Here is a 20,610-nt window from a genome sequence, read left to right as displayed (position 1 = left end):
TGTTATCTTCCCTGGACAATTTAGCTAATGCGAACAATCCCGATGACTTTGCGATAACAAATCAATATACCGATAAGATAACTCGTCATTTGTTGCTGAGAAAAGGTGTATATCCTTACGAATATATGGATGATTGGTCTAGATTTGAAGAAACTGAATTACCACCCCTCGAATCATTCTATAGTAACTTAACAGAATCTAAAATAACCGATGCCGATTATGAACACGCTATGACGGTGTGGGATAAATTAGGTTGTAATAATTTAGGCGATTATCACGATCTGTACTTAAAAACTGCTGACTGTTACTCGCCGATATATTCAAGATATTTAGAAAGACGTGTTTAAAACAATACGGCTTGGACCCGGCATGGTACTATTCCAGTCCCGGACTATCGTGGGATGCATTGTTAAAGAAGACCGGCGTAGAACTAAAACTACTCACAGATTACGATATGCACTTGTTTATTGAGAAAGGATTAAGAGGTGGTATATCGATGGCAGCAAAAAGGTATTCTAAGGCTAATAATAAATTAGTGGAAGGATACGATCCGAGTAAACCTGACATGCACATATTATATCTCGACGCTAACAATTTGTACGGATGGGCTATGAGTCAACCTTTACCCACGGGTGGTTTTGAGTGGGTCGATGATGTCAATGTGAATAAGATCCATAATAATGATGAGAATAAAGGGTACATACTAGAAGTTGACTTGGAATATCCAAGTTCGTTACATAAAGATCATAACAGTTATCCGCTAGCTCCCGAAAGATTAATGGTTAATAAAGATTGGATGTCGGAATATCAACGCTCCTTGATGGGTAATAGTAGGTTAGCTAACGTAGAAAAACCCGTACCAAATTTGATGGATAAGACAAAATATATAGTTCACTACAGAAATCTCCAGTTGTATCTATCGTTAGGTATGAAACTTAAGAAAATACACAGAGTTCTAAGTCCTTGGATGGAGCCCTATATAAGGTTGAACACAAATTTAAGAAAGATAGCTACCAGCGATTTCGAAAAGAATATGTATAACCTCATGAATAACTCGGTATTTGGTAAAACTATGGAGAATCTAAGGAAGCGTGTTGATGTTAAATTAGTCAGATCTAATGAGGAAGAAAGACTCAGGAAACTTATAGCCAGTTCGGCTTTTAACCGAAGCAAGATATTCGATAACGACTTAGCCGCGTTGCATATGCAGAAGAGTAATATAAAATTCAACAGACCGGTGTACGTCGGTATGAGTATTCTCGACTTGTCAAAACACTTAATGTATGACTTTTATTACAACGAACTTAAGAAGCAATACGGCGATAGATGCGAGGTGTTATATACCGACACAGATTCTTTGTTGATGGAAATACAAACCGAGGATATGTATAAAGATATGTCAGAAAAAATAGATATGTACGACACGAGCGATTACCCTAAAGATAATCCACTGCACAGCGTAGTAAATAAAAAGGTATTAGGTAAGATGAAGGATGAATGTGCTGGGACCCCTATAGCGGAGTATGTCGGATTAAGACCTAAGATTCTATAGGTATTCTATAAAAAGGTCCGATAATGGAGAGATAAGAAAAGCTAAGGGAGTTAAAAAGTATGTAGTAAAAAAGCATATCAAACACGAACAGTATAAAGAAGCATTATTCAATGGTAGAACGTTCAAACACGAGATGAACTCTTTAAGAAGTTATGATCATAGGATATATGGATTAAGAATGAACAAGACATCATTATCCCCCTTAGATACAAAGAGATGGATTGATAAGGATGGTGTAACTACCTATGCTTATGGTTATGGTGGTAATACCGTACCGTCGGGAACTATGAACAACTCTTCTCGTACAAATGCCCTACCCGGTCCATCTTGAAGATAATAAAGAATAGGCTCTCCTTCTTTCGTAACCAATCGACTAATGTTATACGTCTTAAGGGACCATATGGGATCGGTTGCGCGACGTAGGCCTCCCGCGAGTTCACCTGCCTGGTATAAATATCTTACCCTTACTCTATCCGGAAGTTTTCGTTCTTTGCCTCTCCTCGGTGCTGAAGATTCGGGAGTCATGGATTTCATTTTAATCGCATTGGATGGCTTCTTCCCAATTAATCTCGTTACTTCATTATTCAGCGCTAATACAACGGCTGATAATCGTGTCACCCATTCGGTTGATCTCAATCGCTCGGATTTCATTTCGATCCCCTACTGATAGCCAAACAAACGTTCCGCTAATGTCCTGTTAAATCTTTCGACGATAGCTTGACTGCGTTGGGCCTCTCTTTCACCGCGCCTGATTTCGACATTGTGGTTTGTTAACAGTTTTGTTATCGATCCCATAAACTCGCGACAGGGATCTACTTGAAATAGCTTAGGCCATTTTAGTGGTCCGCATTTATATATGCGACTCAGTGCATTAGCTACTTCTGTTGAATCTTTCGAGGTTAATGGTTCAGCCTCTTTGTATCGACTAGCCACATCCACTACTGTTAAAGCATATTTATACGTTTTGCGTTTTACCTTATCGTGGGGAAGGAACAAGAGGTCAGCCTGATGAACTTCAATAGTTGTAAAAATATCAAACTTCTTCCTCGGTATATAACGCGGTGCCTGCCACATCGCTTGTTTCTTAAACCAATCCTTGGCTACATCTTTAGATACCTTAGCCGCAGTGGCTAATTTTTTTATTGCTCCTATACCTTTCCAATATCCTCGTGGGCTATAGTAAATTTGATTCATTATTAGTTAATATTGATGTTTCGTTTAATACAACTCATGACTATCGTTGAATCGCATAGTCATTTTGGCATAAAAAATGCCACCTGTAGTAGCAGTATAGGTAAATAAATCCGGCTCCACCTGAGTTGCGGCAGAACCCGCATTACCTATACTACTCCTTCGTTTCCCGAGCTAAACAGGCCTGAGTTATCCCCCTTAGATCATGACGTAATTGGTGCCAATTTAACTGGGTCCCTGTCTTGTCACAACGCAAAAGATATCAAGTACCAGTTTATGGTGAGACAACATGGCAGCCTGATTCGAAGAAGTTCCCTTTAGGTCCCATCAAGAAATCGCAAAACCATACGCTTATGAACCAACACAAGCAAGTTTCGCGGTATGGAAACGATGAAAATCAAGTGGAAACAAGAGAAGACCCACATCACCTAATGTGTCACCCGACCCCGACTCCACATCTACGCAATCACTGGTAAGAATAACACTTTCATGTGTGTATACCTAAATTATCTTTATGCTCATTTTTACATTTTCAGAAGCGGAAACGTAAAATTCTAAGAGATTTTTGTCACGTCTGGTGACCCGCATGCTTCGTCAGCTGGGCTATTCATCCTGTCCCACCCTGTTACGTCCCTATCGCCGGTATCGGCAATGTCGTCAATCAATCTAATCTATTCCCACCACCTATAGGCTACAGATCAATGCTACTTGGCAGTATCAAGAAACAAATATGATTTATCGCCGAACGTTGTCTCAACAAGATTACACATTACCAGCTGATAATGAATGCTTTGAGTAACGTGAAAATGGGGTACGACCCTGTACGTATCTCAACTCGGCTGCCTATTCGAAAAGTACTGGGAATAAAAAGATTCTCCTGGATTTTTTCCCCATCCGCATTCACAATAACTGCCATATTTTATGGATAAGTAACTGGATGTCGTACTTCACACCAGCCCCCGCCGAACAAAACCACTCCATTTGAAAGTGAAATGATAGATCACTCCATTGATGTGTTTAAGTGTTTGAAACCGAGTTACTGCAGTCGATCTTATTAATAGATAATTGGTTATTGGTTTGTTTGTGACAACCATTCATAGAAAATGCATTGTAACTATTTATCATCCATAATGAGGCCAGATTTTTTTTAATGTTTACAAACTAAAAAAGAAGAAGAAATGTTTTATATATAATTATTAGAAACTTAATATATATATTATTTAAGAAACTATGATTAAAACCTGTTGAAAATTAATTTATAAAAAACTGAAATTGTAAATTTCTGTTTGGAAATGAAAACATCTGTAACAACCGCCCCCTAAAACTCTGTCCTAACTGACTGGAAATAATCACAAGCAGATCAACCCCATAACCTGTGTTCAGTGTGTTCTAAATGTCAACATACCTCATATCATGTGGTAAAAAATTAATTTCATAACAACATACAGTCTGTGTACAGTATAACTCTGTTATATATGTACTCTGACATAATTAAACCATTGTAGTGATTAGGATCAAATATGTAAATTAAGTGATATAATAAATTAAAAACTATATCGTTATCCTGGTGCAATAATGTTACTGATGCACTTGTTACTGTGTGGGTATGCAGTCCAAGGCAGATTAGCTGTGCTGTCTGGATGTCGCTACCATCAGTAACAAGCTTGATACATGAACCTCTGATTGCTATGGCTGCATCATCACTCACCTGGGTCACCATGAGGTCTCCCCCCACAATTACAGTATGTAGGCCTAATGCAATGAGTTGTTTACACCTGTGGACCAGTAGGAGATGAACCAGAGCTCAAATTCTAATTAAAATATGCCCTGAAATCTTTGATAAAATTCTTTGCTTTATGAATGTAATGCTGTGCCTCCAAATGAAGTGTCCAGGAATCAAATAAAGCTGGCAACAAATGTACATGTCCCAAAGGAATGACCTTAGAACCCCACAATCAAGGAATGGGTAGATCATAATTATAATTCTTTGGTGTTGTTACCTTCAGCAATCATCTGGAACAATTTCAGATTTAAATGGTTTTGCAAGCTCAGATTTATGAAATATGCAATCATTTTTTATATGAGTGAATGAGTAGGGTTTTACACCACTTTTAACATTATTCAAGCAATATCACACCAATGTACCAATGTGGGAATCGAACTTGGGTCTTTAGCGTGATGATTGAACGCTTTGACCATAAGGCTACCCCACCTCTCTTTTTTATATGAACACTTGAAATAAAGTTGAGAAAACATAATATGATTTACTTTCAATTTATTTGATTGTGCATTTGAAGATCTATCATGCAAAACAAACAAATCTGACAAATGAAATAAATCTCCAGTACCTGACTACCATAAATGTTTATTTGCAAGACAGTTATGAAAACATTAAATTACATCAGTGATATTGAAACATGTTCACAATATTTCAGGAAGTATTCAAACCAATAGTAATTTACACATCATGTCAACATGATAGAAAACTATAAACTGTTTAGGTTATTATTGAATTATTAACAAGGTATAAATATTATGCATATGTAATCAATATAAGTTGCTTATTTATAGGCATCCCTCCAGATTGAATGACAAAAATATATATCTAAACGGTATGATATTTTTGTAATGTTTTGTATTGTGTGACTAATTAAAGACTAATTTTTCATTTCAGAATCTATCTACACCTCATAAAAAAGAGGTTCACTTTTGGGATTTGCAGAAATAGTTGAAGAATCAGAGAAAAGTTATTCCATCTTGTGTTGCCGAGGTGATTCGTGAAAGATTTCTATCTGATGTATGTACTGTTTTCTCTATGTTCACTAAAATAAACTTTTTTCATTGAAATCTTGTTTTATGGTCTCTGACAACAATCATCCTTTGCTGTTTCTTGTTATAAGTTTCTGTAATATAGGATGCAGGATGAGGTAGTTATTGGCAAGACTGAAGAAAATAGCACAAGCACTGGCTAAATGCTTAGTGGCAACTTGTTAGTGCACTGGTTGACTATTTCAAAAGTACAGTTCTCTTGTTGTCTGAAGCACTGTACCTCACAGGACACATTAATATTTTATGACTTGTAGCACTGCATGAAAATAAACACAATTTGCACACAATAAAAATGTATCTCAACAACAGGATCTTCTTCTGACACTGGTGGGGCAAGATACGCTCACCTTTTGCGAACACCTGGTATCATCACTATTTGATAGCGTTTCATTAACACATGCTCATGATTTAGTCGTACAATCGACTCTGTTTTGGACAGAGATTTCTTATGAATAATGAAAGGGTTTTGTCGCTTAAATTTTCTTCCATATTATTGAGGGACCTGAAAAATAAAACAATTTTTTATATACATTAGTCAAAATAATATGTAGACTGACTAAATGATTGTAAAAGTAGGTGGTAACAGTCATCAGCTGTGTCAGGCATGTCATGCTTACTTTTGGCCTCACTGGGTGCCTGAATACAAATGTCATCAGTTTACAGTGTAGAAATTGTATCAGATCTATACTTTCATATGTCATCCACACTACACTTTTACATCAAAAGACAATCTTGCTACAATATAGAATATAATAGATATACACTATAGATCAATACAGAAATTATTTGCATATAGTATTTATATTATGTGATTATTTATTGTCAAAATATTATTTTGTACCTCCTACTGTGAAGCAAGGTGTACTATGCTTCTGGTGTACACTGGACAGCGACTGTACACCATGATGGACTGAGGCTCTTCTGGGGACCTGTACTTTCTGGGCATCAGTGTATTGTGTGACTTGGCTCAAAATCTACTTATTTGAAAGATACAACACATTAACACTTTTGTCATCTATATCTCACTATCACAAAATAAAAAAATGGTAACTTGATTTATTTCAAGTATCAATGTACTATAAATTGTATATGTGTGTAAATTGCATCAAACATGAAATATGAGGCCCAATCATTCGATATTTTAGGGTGGTGAGTGGGCTATCATTTTGTAGAGACTGGATATTTTGTCAGCTACAAACCAGCAAAACCAGATATCTTTTTAAATGAAAAGTATAAAGCCTAAATAAAAAACAACAACAACAATATGTTGTTACAATGAATGTTTGTGGCTTTTTTGCTTCAACGGTCTGAATCATAATTATCATACATTATTTAAAGATTACAACCTCCAATCCCCACCCACATACCCCCCAGAATATCAATGAGATTATATAATTTTCTTTACTGTATGATTATGAAGTTTATGAATTACCAAAATGAAATGATTTATGTCACTTCCAGACGGGAATGTCTGTAAAACTAAGAAAACATGGAAATTACGTAACACAACTGCACCAACATGAATAAGCTGCATACTGCAATGATCAGCTGATCACAGAGTACCGGCATGACCATGCAGGAGGTGAACATGTGAACGAGACAACATCGCGGATATTTATGACTTTCAAGTGAAACTATGAACAAATAATACCTTACACCTGCTAAAACACATTTCTTAAATATTACTGTGGTTAGATTTTATCTGTTTAATAACTATACGGCAAACTTACCTGAGTTACTTCAACTTTACGGCGTTTGTTTTCAAAAACAGTCCAGTAAGGGTCTTGATGAGAGTGCTGTCCCTGTTCATATAAGGATCGTACACCACCCACTTCCGATCAGTTTCAGAAACAGCAGGTATTATCTCTCGCAGAAAACGACAGCAACACAAGAGTCAGTATGTGCAACACAAATAAACGAATAAGCGCAATTTATAGAGCGGATCCTTCCAACCATCATCGCGAATCTTACTGTATGTTATCCATGCATTGTTGTCTTCTCAGTCGCGATTTTGGAAAACGAAATAATTTTAGAGTAACTGTGCTTAGCGTTATATTTTTAACAGCACTGCACCGAACAAAACAGCAGGCTGCGCATCTGAGAAGTTAAATCACACACCTGTACCTACACCACGTGAAACTGGTCTAATAAAGTCTTTATCGTCATTCCTTTATCAATTGGCACCAATGACGTCATATTGCAAGGGGCATAAGCCATGGTGTGTTTATTATGGAAATAGAACACTCCGTAAATGTAAAAAATATGAACCGATTTTATGAATAAAACAAATTAGACTAATTAACTAAGCGGACAACAAAGTGTTCAGATCAATAGGATTACATGCAGGATTAGCACTGTTGTTTTAGCTGACAGTGACTGAGCTAACTTCAAAGAGAGAACATCCAGTCCGGTCTGGTGCAGTTCAATTTAGACAGCTTCTTTTTAATAGTAGATTGGTTGTTGGGACCGTAATTTTAGTCTGAAGTCCGAATTAGAGAGTTGTGGGTCTGTGTGAGTAATGATAATTTTTAAGGAACTGACAGGACCAGAGAGATCTGAATTCGACAAATAGTCTAAAAGTCAGATTTGAACAGATTTGACTATTCCTGAATTTTCTCAATTGTAGTTTACTCACTTTTGCGTAATTGTACGATGCTGTACATGCTTCCGTTTTCAGCAGTGGTGGATAAAATTAAAAATATTATGATTAGTTTTCATGATCTGTATGCTATTGTTGCTATTGAATCATTTTGTTAGGATGGAAATATGTTAAGATGTTGAATATGATCTCATATTTTCAACTATTAGTAGTGTTAATTGCGCGTAAGGCCACACCCTAAAGTGTCATCTGTGCTCATCTACAGCATGTCAATTACCGAAAATTTATCAAATGAAATCATTTACACACTTGTTGAAAATGAGATCATTTTACAAAGATTTACACATCTATGTTACTGATTCTTAAAAATGAAGTTAGATATGACAAAAGGATTGTAACAGTATTGCGGGATCACATTGCCTGTTGAGATGTTTGTTTATCACTGTTGCCATGATCATGTTGATTTTGCAACAAATCAGATTGTTTTTGTATGTAATTAATTAAACCAAAATTTGCTTATTTTGTAACTTATGAAACTGAAGAGTTTTCTTTTCATCAAAGAACCAGACATTACGATCAAATGAAAAAAATATGTAAAGTTTTATAGAAAATAAGAGACTGCATACCACTCGACGTGAAGTGCCTCAAGTCAACAGAGGCTTTTATGAGTGGTTGTGTGCCCAAAAGTTTGACAGATACATGTGGAAATTTCTTTTTGAGGTTCATAAACTACTTAAAGTTTTGATGTTTAGAAAGATGAGCATTCCTGCATACCGTAAGGAAAATAAATGATACGTAAAGCCTACTTGGTAAATCATTATTGCAAGTTTTGTTTGGGGGTGTCATTATGCTATTTTCTCGTTGAATGGGTTTGACAGTAGCGGCACTCTGTCAAATAGGTTTGATTGGCTGATAAGTAGATTTTGTGCAGCATCAATCCATGATTAAATCTATCTTGTGGTGCTTAGCAGCTATACGGATATGTCATGAAGCACTAAGCTGCTGAAGCATCAGTAAAGAGCAAATCTAAAGGTGTGGTTATTTCTGTATATCCTACAAATCTAACAACATTGCATACATATTGTGTGTGTGGAACAACCTTTGATGTTGTCATTTTGAATAATCACACTGATCTACTATTTGATGACTACCATTAGGACAGGAAGGGGGAACTCGGATACCTGTATTGGGTGGTTCCTGAGTCGGACCCGCTACCCACATGACTACCCAGGTCAGTGGTTATTCAAGTGATATATTGTTTTATGACAAAACTCACTATAGCTCAGTGGTTACACTAGATGTCGCTAATGTTTGCATTTCTTTCGGACGATGCACACAATCTTTTTGACTTGTATGTGTTTGAGAAAAGATAAAGCTTCAGTCAACTTCAGTGTACACATGATCTGATCATTTGACACATGTATCTTAATAGTTTTTGCCAGGCCTGTGGTTAAACAATTCCCAATCAGACATGTTGTTCCCAACTTGTAAGACCTACAGTGAGTACTCGGGCATAGTCGGGTAATGGGGGTTTGGGTACCCGGATACCTGGGTAGTAAATTTGGACTTGTCCCAGCCCTAATGAACATCCTGTTTGGGAACCTTAAACCATCTGCTGCCCTCGGTCATATTGCACAAAATGAATGCCTGTCAGGGATTAATACCTAGTGTAGACAACTGTTACTACAGTCCGTTTGACTCCAAATGAAAACGATGAATTGCAATTTAACTCGAAATCCAGAAAAGTGTATGAAACATCAATACGGTACTTGACCATGAATACCCAGTACCCAACAAAATCTGAATTTTGTTTAATTTAAGACCCATGACAGATGAAGTTCTTTAAGAAACTATCATGTAATTTTGTATAGAAATGTGTACATGACACGTAGGGGGGACAAACCGTGGAAGGCACAGCGCAAGCACGCATGCACTGTACGTTCTGTGGTAGGGGAAATGACAGAGCGTTAGAGGGGCCGTCTCATGATAATTTCAGTCGCAATCTGACTAGCTCATGCCATAGATCTCGTCGTCAGAACTGCTGGTGCCTGAAGCGACTGCCACTATTATAGGTTGGACTGTTGCTGGTCGTAGTCAATCTCTTGACCAATAACGTGGCTCTATCTCGTCAACGACTGTGGCCACACAACGCCTCCATGTTTCTACTGTTACCCGACCAAGGGATTCCTTTAGGAGTTGTTCAACTTCTCGTAATTTGAATGTTGTGTTCGATCGTCCAACGTCACCCTTGACGATGCCCCATACCAACTCGATTGGATTCAGGTCACAGTGATAAGGTGGCAGTCGTAAGACAGCGTGACCCTGACCCTTGATGTAACTGTCAACTTTATACACGGGGTCAGGTTTCATAGTTTTGATGATTTCATAGAGCTGTCAATTCGTCGCTCGAGAAGGAAAGGTAATGTTCTTCCGTTGCAGCCAAGTAACCATGTCTCCTTTATGGTTATTAGAGGCTGGAGTCTTGCTTTCTGGATCCTGCACACTATGATACTGTGCATTGTCCATGACAATGAGAGACTTGGTAGGCAAAGCAAGGACTAATTTATCTTTCACCCACTCCAGAAATACATCGCCGTTCATTTCTGTGTGGTAGTCCCTGTTGTCTTTGGCCTTGGCTCTAAAGACGAGGTCACAGTCTGGGAGAAAACCCTGACTATCAGAACCAGCATGGATAACTATGAGTCTTTCACCCTTTCCCATTGGTAACTTTCTACCAGTGGATACAGTAACCACTGGGTACCCACTGACTGCTGGCTGTGTGTGACGCATTTACCCATGTCTCATTTAAGAAGAGGGCCTCATATCCTTCTTCATGTTCCTGCTTGATGGTACGAAGGTAATGATTTCGGAGACGAACAATGTCAGACTGTTCACACAACACAGCCCTATTTCCTTCAGTTATCTTTTTGTATTTATAATCAGACCAGACGTAAATCATGGTCAGTTTCAATGTGTTTCTTCAAAATTCTTAGGGACAGGTACTTATTTTCTGAGTGCAGTTTAACAATTGCACGTCTGACTGTCTAATTTATCAACCTTGCGTGGTTTTGACATGTTCCCTACCTCCTTGGCCTGACTATTTGTATCTCGTCGACTAACAACATTTTTAAGTTTCTGAGGGGACATACCAAGAGCTTTTGAATCTCCTTTCAAGAATTCATTAATTGCATAAAAAGGCTTTGCTCTTTCTGCTTCACTTCTAAAGAAATCATACACATTCAACATCAACTGTTTTAACATCTGCTGAGTAGCGCATCTTGTCATTGAATGAACACGGTCACTGTGTAGCACGTGCAGACCGTGCTTGCGCTGTTCCTTCCACGGTTTGTCCACCTACGTGTCATGTACACATTTCTATACAAAATTACATGATAGTTTCTTAAAGAACTTCATCCGTCATGGGTCTTAAATTAAACAAAATTCAGATTTTGTTGGGTACAGGGTATTCATGGTCAAGTACCGTATTGATGTTTCATACACTTTTCTGGATTTGGAGTTATTTTGCAATTCATCGTTCTCATTTGGAGTCAAACGGACTGTAGTTCTTGACTTAAGGTGTGGATATGATAATTAAAGGATGAGCAAACAGAAAAGCCCTACAATGCAATTAAGAAAATCATAGGTGGAAGTAGGCAGGTTGGAACCCATCTTAACCTTAGTTGCAGTTTTTTTCGTTTTGGAAACAACGGTACCTGTGTATTTCAATCCCTGCCCACATCATACCAAAAGACATTCATAGATGGTACTTGTTTTTACCCTCCCTGGCATTAAGGGGCTAATGGTCGGCTCGTAGAGCATGCAGTAAGTGCAATAATCTTGGACGCAGCATTAAACCCCATTTCACCTCACCTCTCCTTTTTCTCCGCTGTGCGTTAGCACGAAGCTGGGGACATAGTATTCACAACCGTCCGTCCATTCCTTCCAGAAAATAGTTTTGGCACAATTTCTCAAGAACCAGTGGTTTCATTTCATATATATTTGGCACCAAGTTTTATATCGGGGATGTCCAGACGCCAGTCAATTTTGGTGACTTTGACATCATTTTCAAGATTTGGACTTTGTATTCCTTCTTGGCACGATATCTCAGACCATGTTAATGAAGAGGGGATAGTGCTATGTTTCACAGAAGCCCATCTCCACTCCAAGATGAGTAAATACACTGACATGATTGTCTCCCTTCTCATTCATTCCTGCACAAGGCATCTGATCACGAAGTAGCAATGCTAGTTAAAAATCTGAGTTACACACAGCTTCATTGTCCAATATCTTTTCAGCTGATGGCAGTTATGGTTACACATTCAGACATCTGTATTGGTTGTTGTCATGTACTTACCTCCAGGCCCACTCAGGAACTTTCTGCGTCTTTTGGATGAAGCTATATTTTCACTTCCAACAGGAATGATGAAAACAGTTCTGACAGGAGACTTTCGCATGAATAATCATGCACAACTCTGTCAGTTGGTGAAAAAATTTGACCTTCATCTTGTGCAAGGCAGACATAGATCTAAAAACATCAAGGATGGAGAACTTGATCAGGGCCCACTTTTACAAAATGATCTTAGTGCTAAAACTGTTGTAAGCCTATGTTAAAGTATGGGAGTTAAGATCATCTTAGCGCAAAGATCGCTTTTTGCAAATGTGCCCTGATATTCACCACTGTCAACACTGTTGAACTGACACAACCAGTCCCTGTCTTCTTCACTGACCACTTCCTTGTGTGGGTGAAGATGTAGCAGGTTTGTAAACTCATGAAGCATAACTTCACTTACTCGACTTGCTGAGAAAATGTTCTACCAACATACTAAAATACTTTCAAATTTCAGGGAGGGATATTGTTTTATGCCTGGACCACTTGTTGATTTTGTAGGTTTTGAATTGAAATCCTTTTTAATGAAGAAAGCCTGTATTGTCCACCACATGAAATCACAACCCATTTTAGATAAAAGCAATTAAAATTGGTGTAGCTTAAATTTTTGTGGATATCAGGGAGGAATGATGTGTGACTACTTTACTTAAATTTATGGAAATTATGAATGTTATTGTTTTGTAACGGCTGGGGACAGTGTCACACTGTGACAAATACTTATTTATCATCTGTTTTAAGGTATTTCAGTTTTTCAAATTTGATTTTGGTCAAGCATGCATTACAAAACATGCCCTAAAGTATTAAAACCTACAGATGTTGAGTATATTTGTCCTTTAAGCAGTGATATATTTATGTCAGTATTGTGTGGCTTTTGTCCCTTCAATAGAGGATGCCAGTCCTCACCAGCTGCCATGGCAGAAGCTATGAATAGACAATGCCTCTCAGAAAGTGGTCACCCTCAGAGTGAGGCACCTAATCGCACAACTCAATGTTATTTACAGCAACCACAGTCAGATTACTACTATTGTAGCCAGAGAATGGATGCCATACTTTAACTTGTATAAAGTCATATTTGTGGCAATTTGTCTATTATATGTCAACCTCACATTTTCAAAATCAAAATACATAAAGCACAGGAATTCACTTCGGTGACTGGTCAAATTATTCCATACGAAAACATATCATGCAATAGCAATCAGCTGTACCAAAGTGCTACGCTTATGGTTCTTATAATTTTCAATATGTACATTAAAAGCTGCAACTAAAATACCATGATATTTGAATATAGTATTTCTGATAAATGATAGTTTCAGATACACTTTCTTATAACCATTGCATCAAAATTCTTTGAAGTTGTATCATTTAGTACTTTTTAACTTAATCACCGGTAGATTCCGAGAAAACATATGTTAAGCTGATTGCTTTTTCAGGGTTAGTTTACGAGAAAATACACATGGTAGGTAATATTAATCACGTACTGCATATAAAACAATACCTTGGATAACAGGAAATACATTTTAAATGGTAAATCAACATGTCTAGTGATGTTTTATATCAAATTTAATATTTTTATTGTCAAAATTTGTTATACCTGTTAGTTCGCCTGAATTCACTGAAGGGATACAATGTGTTTTTTTTTTACACTATTAATCATAACCAACTTCTGTTCTAATCTTCTTTCAAAGTTTGAAAGTGCATGATGCCATCGTATATCGTGTTAGGTAGGCAGAGCATGTACTGTTATGTTGGTCATCTACCCCTTAAGACTCTACCTCGGTTAAACCGCTGATCGTCTATTATGCTCATCATTTATTTAGACCCCAAAGGTAGCATTGTACTGAGGGATTTATTAAATGTACTTCAATTTTGATTGTCCTAAAGCCTTTATATCCATTACTGAACGGATTTGTTTTGCCATCTCTGCCGACTAGCCTACCAAATTCTCGACAAATACGGCAAAATATTAAATCCTTTTCCCTGTCTCACTCAAGCCAAGATTCGTACTTTGAGGTGGCCAGTCCTTTGGAATACCACACTTCACAGTTTTCTTTGGTAGGGTTTGATATCGTACTATCTGCTTCTAACTTTCGTTTCTGAGGCATGCAAACAGACGACGATGTAGTATCTACTGGTAACTCTTCATTTGATCGTGCACTGGCAAAGAATTTGGCAATCTTTTGCTGTTCCGTTATCATAAATATAATCGTCAGATGATACAGATCTTCTGTCAAATGATTGTCATGCTCAAAGTGCATCTGCTTTAGAAACTACCCACAATGTAGTGGAAACCTTGTTTTTGACAGTAGAAAACAAAATGGCCACGTCCATGTTAAACTGTTGATCATCGTTTCCCAAAAAGGAAATTCAATTTGTTTTTGCACCTATTTATAAATTTCTTTTTACATACGAGTCATAATAATAAATATAAATACTTGTCAGTCACTTTTATTGATAAATTAAGTGTGCCATAGGGGTACGCAGGTGAGGAATTCACCATGCTATAAGTTTTAGGTGTGCCTTTGGCACAATGGCACTAATTATTTTGAACCCTGCATTTTCAAACTGTTGACCACATGTTCAAGCTGTAGGGGCATGGTACTTTTTTTATCGTATGCTAAGGTTAGTGGATTTCATTGAAATGATAAATGTCTAAAACCTTCATCCTACACATTAGGTTAACTGAAATACTGGTCTGTCTCATGCCCCTATAATGAAGATGTAATTTTTCATTGAGGGCAGTCAGAGCTTTCCTCATCCTGACTTGTCTTATTTTTTTCCTTATCAGGCAGTGGAAGGTGGTTATGCTGACTGTGTGGAACTACTTCTAGAAAGCCATGCAGATGTAGATGCAATGGACACAGAGGGAAATACCTGTCTTCACATGTCATGTCGTGATGGCAGTGCTGAACTAGTAGCCATGCTGCTGAAGAAAGATGCAAAAATGGATACGAAAAATAAGGTGAGGAAGAGGCAGTTACCAAATTTGTTATGTTCATTATATTCAAACTCTAAATATCATCTGACTGTTTCTTTGGTATTTGCCTTGACAAATGATCATAGTTTTGCATGCTTATCTTGGAAGACTGCAAAGCTCAACAATGACTTTTAGATCACCTGACATAAGGTCAGCTGTGGTGTCTAATTATAAGCCCCACCCTGACTATAAATAGCCCTTAAGGTGGCGGTGTTTCAGTTTCGAACAGTGACTGACAATGTAGACACAACCGAGTGTCAAGAGAAGCTTTTTGAAAACCGTACACAAACAAGATCACCATTGACCGTCAATCTTCGTATCAACTTGAATGGCACACCTTGGATACCACAATTGGCTCCATATCTAGATATAAGTCAATAAATTTTCTGTAGTTTTATCATATCAACTCTAATCGATCGTGTTTGGTGTCAATAACAGTGGGCTGAGCTTATTTAGTGTTTCGCTATAAATAGCAATGCACATGGTCATGTGTACATGTGCCACATTCTATGCATTTGTAGTCAAAGTGTATTGTGGTATATATATTTACACTAGAAGAGCAGCCTAACAACAGTTTCAGTAACAGTAACGATAGATAAATACAAAATTGACGTTAGTTACATATGTATTAGCGACAAGATTCTTTCAGTTCAATCCGAAAAGTACAGATATTTGTTTAGTTTTGGTCACTTGCATTCAACAGTTAGATCTATACCACCCAAAATATCAGATTATATTTATAAAAGATGTTTCAACTAGTGTTTAGGAAGAGGCCTAATTTGAAGCATCAGAGGTTGCGTCAATATTTCTCAGCTTGACTACAATATCAACATAACAATGCTTATAAGCAACTGATAAATAAGTAACGAAATATAGTAGATGTTTTGACCTACATTAGGCCTATCTAGATAATATTGTACTTACAATAAACAAAATACTCCAATACACATATTCCAAGACAACTTAAATTATGGATTTCTTTTTCTTTCACATAATTTTCACACACAAAAGTTTGATCATTAGATCTACATGTGTCCTATTTATGTTTTGGTTGGTGGATTTGGATAGACTTCGCGCACAAGTTTTAAAATACAATCCGGCATCACTTCCCCTTTTGTCCACACCAGTCCTTCATCTGCTGCTATGTTTAATATCCATTTCTTCAGGTCTGTGTATCGAGGATCTCTCCAAACACTTTGTCCATTTAGCTCAGTCAAGAAGTATTTGTAGCACTGTTTTCGAATCAACATATTTCAGCAACATGGTGGCCGCACCATTCCCAAACTGCCCTTGCCTGTGCTCTGTCACGCATGGTTGACAAAAGCAGTGTAAACAAACATATTTGCCTCCATCTGGTTTCACAATAAAATCTTGCTGTGACATTGATTCACTAATCCCAAGAATCGGCACTGAATTTGTCAAAGTTTCTGTTGTACTTGCAAGGGCAAGAAGAAAGGCGACATCTTGTCTGAATGATGTCATCTTGAATTGGAACTTTCTCCACGATAAAGTCAACAATGTCATTATCTAAATGACCAAAGGCTCCCTGATCATCTCTAACAACTCTCCGTCAAATTAAGGGTCACACGAAAATGTTTTGTTGCTCATATTGAAGACAAGCGAACTGGCAAAGTTCTTGACAGTTGTTAGCAGCAATCCAACTTGGCTGCGCGCATGGGGCATCGTTTCTTGGAGATCGCGTCGTCAGAAAGGTGGAAAAAAAACGTTTTAGAAAATGATTAGAAATCTGCATTGCAATCTCAAAATACCATGTTCAGCATTTTTCTTAATAATAGTATTCATGAAAACATTTCTTTCCTAAATATGCCAATTAATTTATTAATTCATCCCGAGGTCATAACCCTGATCACGTGGATGGGTATTTTGAAGGCTGTGTTCATTACATTGTTGAAATCAATTGACCAGGAAGATTGTCGAGGCATTGACATTATGACAGTTGCCTGTTATGGATGGAGAAAAAATACATCTAAGAGCAACATTGTTGCTTTTAGCTGGGAGACTGAATATGTGTTCATGCCGAAGTAGTTACCAGAGAGGATGATCTGTGTAGCCAGCAACCTGAATAATCTTGATGAAAATTATTTTGAAATCCATGTTCACTCAAAAGACAGACATGAACAAATATTTATCGAAACATTGTTTCGGAGTATGTGAGGCTGTCAGTGTTTTATTTGAGTTTCCCATTTCCATTCTATTGTGAAATAATATAAAGTTTTCGTGTCTCAATCTTTCCTGCCGCTGTGTAAAATTGTGCACTGATCTAAAAAAAAGAAATACTCCTAGAGCTAGATATGCCATTGCACCATCATAAAAGAATCAGGTCAACTTTATCTTTCTTCGGGGTGGTGGGGTAGCCGAGTGGTTCAAAGCATTTGCTTGTCACGCCGAAGACCTGGGTTCCATTCTGTACATGGTACAATGTGTGAAACCCTTTCTGGTGTCCCCTGCCATGATAATGCTGGAATATTGCTAAAAGCGGCTTAAAACCATAATCCCTCACTCATCTTTTTTCGATTGTTTATTAAAAATTCATTTCTGAAGCAAAACGACTCGATCTACATCATAAATTTATTTATAGACTAAATTCTAGTACCAAGTGTTTAAAACTTTTTTTAAAATGGCATAAGACAACTTACACAATTATTGAAAGACAGTTTGTAATAAATTATATATTTTATTTCGTCCGCCTGCTCTCTAGTTAGTTGAGGTTTGAGGTGAAAAACACATGCAAATGACACTTGGCATGCCACCAACAGGAAATCTGGGTCACATGGACCCGCCAATATTTACGGATCAAGTGACTTCAGCATGGGGAGCTTTTGGACAAGCGTGACTTTGCCAAAACACATTGCTACTGGGCAATGAAAACATGTGATGGAAATGACAAAAAAATACTTTCATCCCTTGAAAATATTTTGGAACATTACCAGGGTTTTCACGATCATTGTCATTCAAATTCCAGATGAAGGCAGACGGACACATCGAAAAAAACAACAACACTTGAAACCACTATTTTTTACTTATCCTGCATTACTCCTTAATGCATATTACTTGCTTGTTCTTGATAGAGAAAAGAGCTGTGTGAAGGTCTTTGCTTGAAGAAGTTGCTCCAACTAGCTGAGAGGGCAACCCATCACGCAGCTCCCACGTGACCACCGGAAGTGACGTCACGGATCCGCACATTACTCTCGTCACTTGATGAGAGAAGACCTGTTTTTTTGCTGTAACATAAAACTGATTCAAACCCTCGTGAGTTAATGTTGTTTTGTCTTTGTGTTGTGCCTACGGTTTGTGTTTTGTACATTCTATGTTTGATAAACATGTGCATAACGTTATTAGACACTTACTAGCGTTACTAGCGTTTTCTCAAAAGAAAACATAAGGCCAGGTGTCTTGTCGCTCCAAGTAGCCATCTTGAATATTTTGCGTAGCCAGCAGTTTGTGATCTGGTTTGCGTTCTATATTCTTTTGCTTGGTACCCCACGATTGGCGTATCCTCGCAAGTATTGTTTGTTTTGTTGTATGTTGTCTTACGTTTGTCGTAATATTTGTTTCATAAACCCTAAACGAATTATAGCACACATAATCAGGCGGGGACACATTGTGATTTTACACTGCTTCGTTAGAGCAGATATCATGCCCTCCTGCTCAGTACTTACAGGCCAGACAGCCGTCGACGCCAGTGCCTTTACAGACGCCTCTACAGCGCCTATTCTTAGACAGCGATGATACAGACACCAGCGCCTCGTCAGACGCCTATACAGACGCCAGTGCCTCGTTGGACACCTTTACAAAAGCACCGTCTACAGCGTCCATAAGGTGTCTATCCTGGCGTCTCGGGTTGCGCCTATCCTTGCGCCTCTCCTTGCGCCTCTCCCAAGTGCGACTCTACAGGCGCACACCCAGGACAACCGCGCAGACAGACGATTAGCCATTCCACGATGTCCTTGTGGCTACCTGCTCTCATTCTACAGGCCTATGAGATCGTCAGCTCCCCAGGGCCAACTACCTACGGAGACCAGAGCGGTCGCTGGACACTTGACTGGCGTCCATACAACGGCGCTCCAACACGGACACTTGATTGGCGTCCATACAACGGCGCTCCAACACAGACACTTGATTGGCATCCATACAATGGCGCTTCAACACTTACCAAGGTTGCTGGAAGCGGCTAACCTAGTGTTGACGGTTCTGTGGACATCTCCCGCCAATTCTCCTCGTCTGTCAATGTTTGTTGAATGTTTCCTCGGAGAAAGCGAATGTACTCTCAAAGATGTCCCTACCCACGGCGTCTGGTAGATATTATCTGCACCACAGTTGACGATCACAACCCGATTGAACAGAATCGTCATATGCTCCCGGGTACCTAACTTGGTCATTGTTCCCAACACCGGACCAGTCGTTACTCTTATCATGGGGATCAACTAATGGGATCCCTGCAGTGTCTTTGTACAGACTGGCATGCATGATTGCTTATGCGTGACATTGCAACCACTCGACCAGACGCCTGTCGCTGTACATCAAGGACTCAATCCCGAGTCTCAGCTTCGCCAAAGATGAGACAGTTCTCAAGACGCTGGCTAGGATGTCACAGCCAGCCTTTGCTGAGGCGTCCCAGTCTGGCTCATACCAGCCATGACGCTACACCCTCCCGCCCCAAAGGCGCGGCACCACCTCAACCTATCGGGGTAGAGGAGAAGGCAGGGCATTGGGCGCATAACAGTCCCGCCGTGGCCACTCCAACGGAGTAACGCCGACTGAAGGGACCCCAAGTGAATCACCAGACAAGCACGACGGGGATCTCCCACCCCCAGCCGTCCAAGTTGTCGACACCCCAGTAGATGGGAGACTGACTCACTTCTGGCCCAATTGGGAGATCCTGGGGGACCCATACGTCACCAACGTCATCCGCCAAGGGTTCTGGCTGAAGCTTATAGACGACCCGCCACTTACGTCGTCACCCATAGTGGACACATACCCCACCAACCAACAGCAGCTAATGAGCCTGAACATCACGGCGCTGCTAGACAGGAAACCATAGAGGTTGGACACGCCCC

At 38.7% G+C, this 20,610-nt stretch overlaps 1 protein-coding gene across 4 annotated transcripts in view; it reads left to right on the top strand.

Annotated features, from left to right (window-relative positions):
* Positions 1-20,610, top strand: part of LOC139445782 (ankyrin repeat domain-containing protein 26-like) — a 758,925-nt gene that overhangs the window by 25,114 nt on the left and 713,201 nt on the right. For all 4 annotated transcript variants that reach the window (XM_071226998.1, XM_071227000.1, XM_071226999.1 and 1 more), the window contains exon 3: positions 15,344-15,517. In XM_071226998.1, coding sequence (XP_071083099.1) covers positions 15,344-15,517 — 174 coding nt within the window. The remainder of the gene's footprint in view (positions 1-15,343; positions 15,518-20,610) is intronic.

Source organism: Haliotis cracherodii, unplaced genomic scaffold (genome assembly GCF_022045235.1).
Source record: "Haliotis cracherodii isolate W230 unplaced genomic scaffold, xgHalCrac1.p SCAF_6, whole genome shotgun sequence".
NCBI lineage: Eukaryota > Metazoa > Mollusca > Gastropoda > Lepetellida > Haliotidae > Haliotis > Haliotis cracherodii.
Note: the sequence above shows the minus strand (reverse complement) of the source record. Positions and strands in the feature narration are given on the sequence as shown.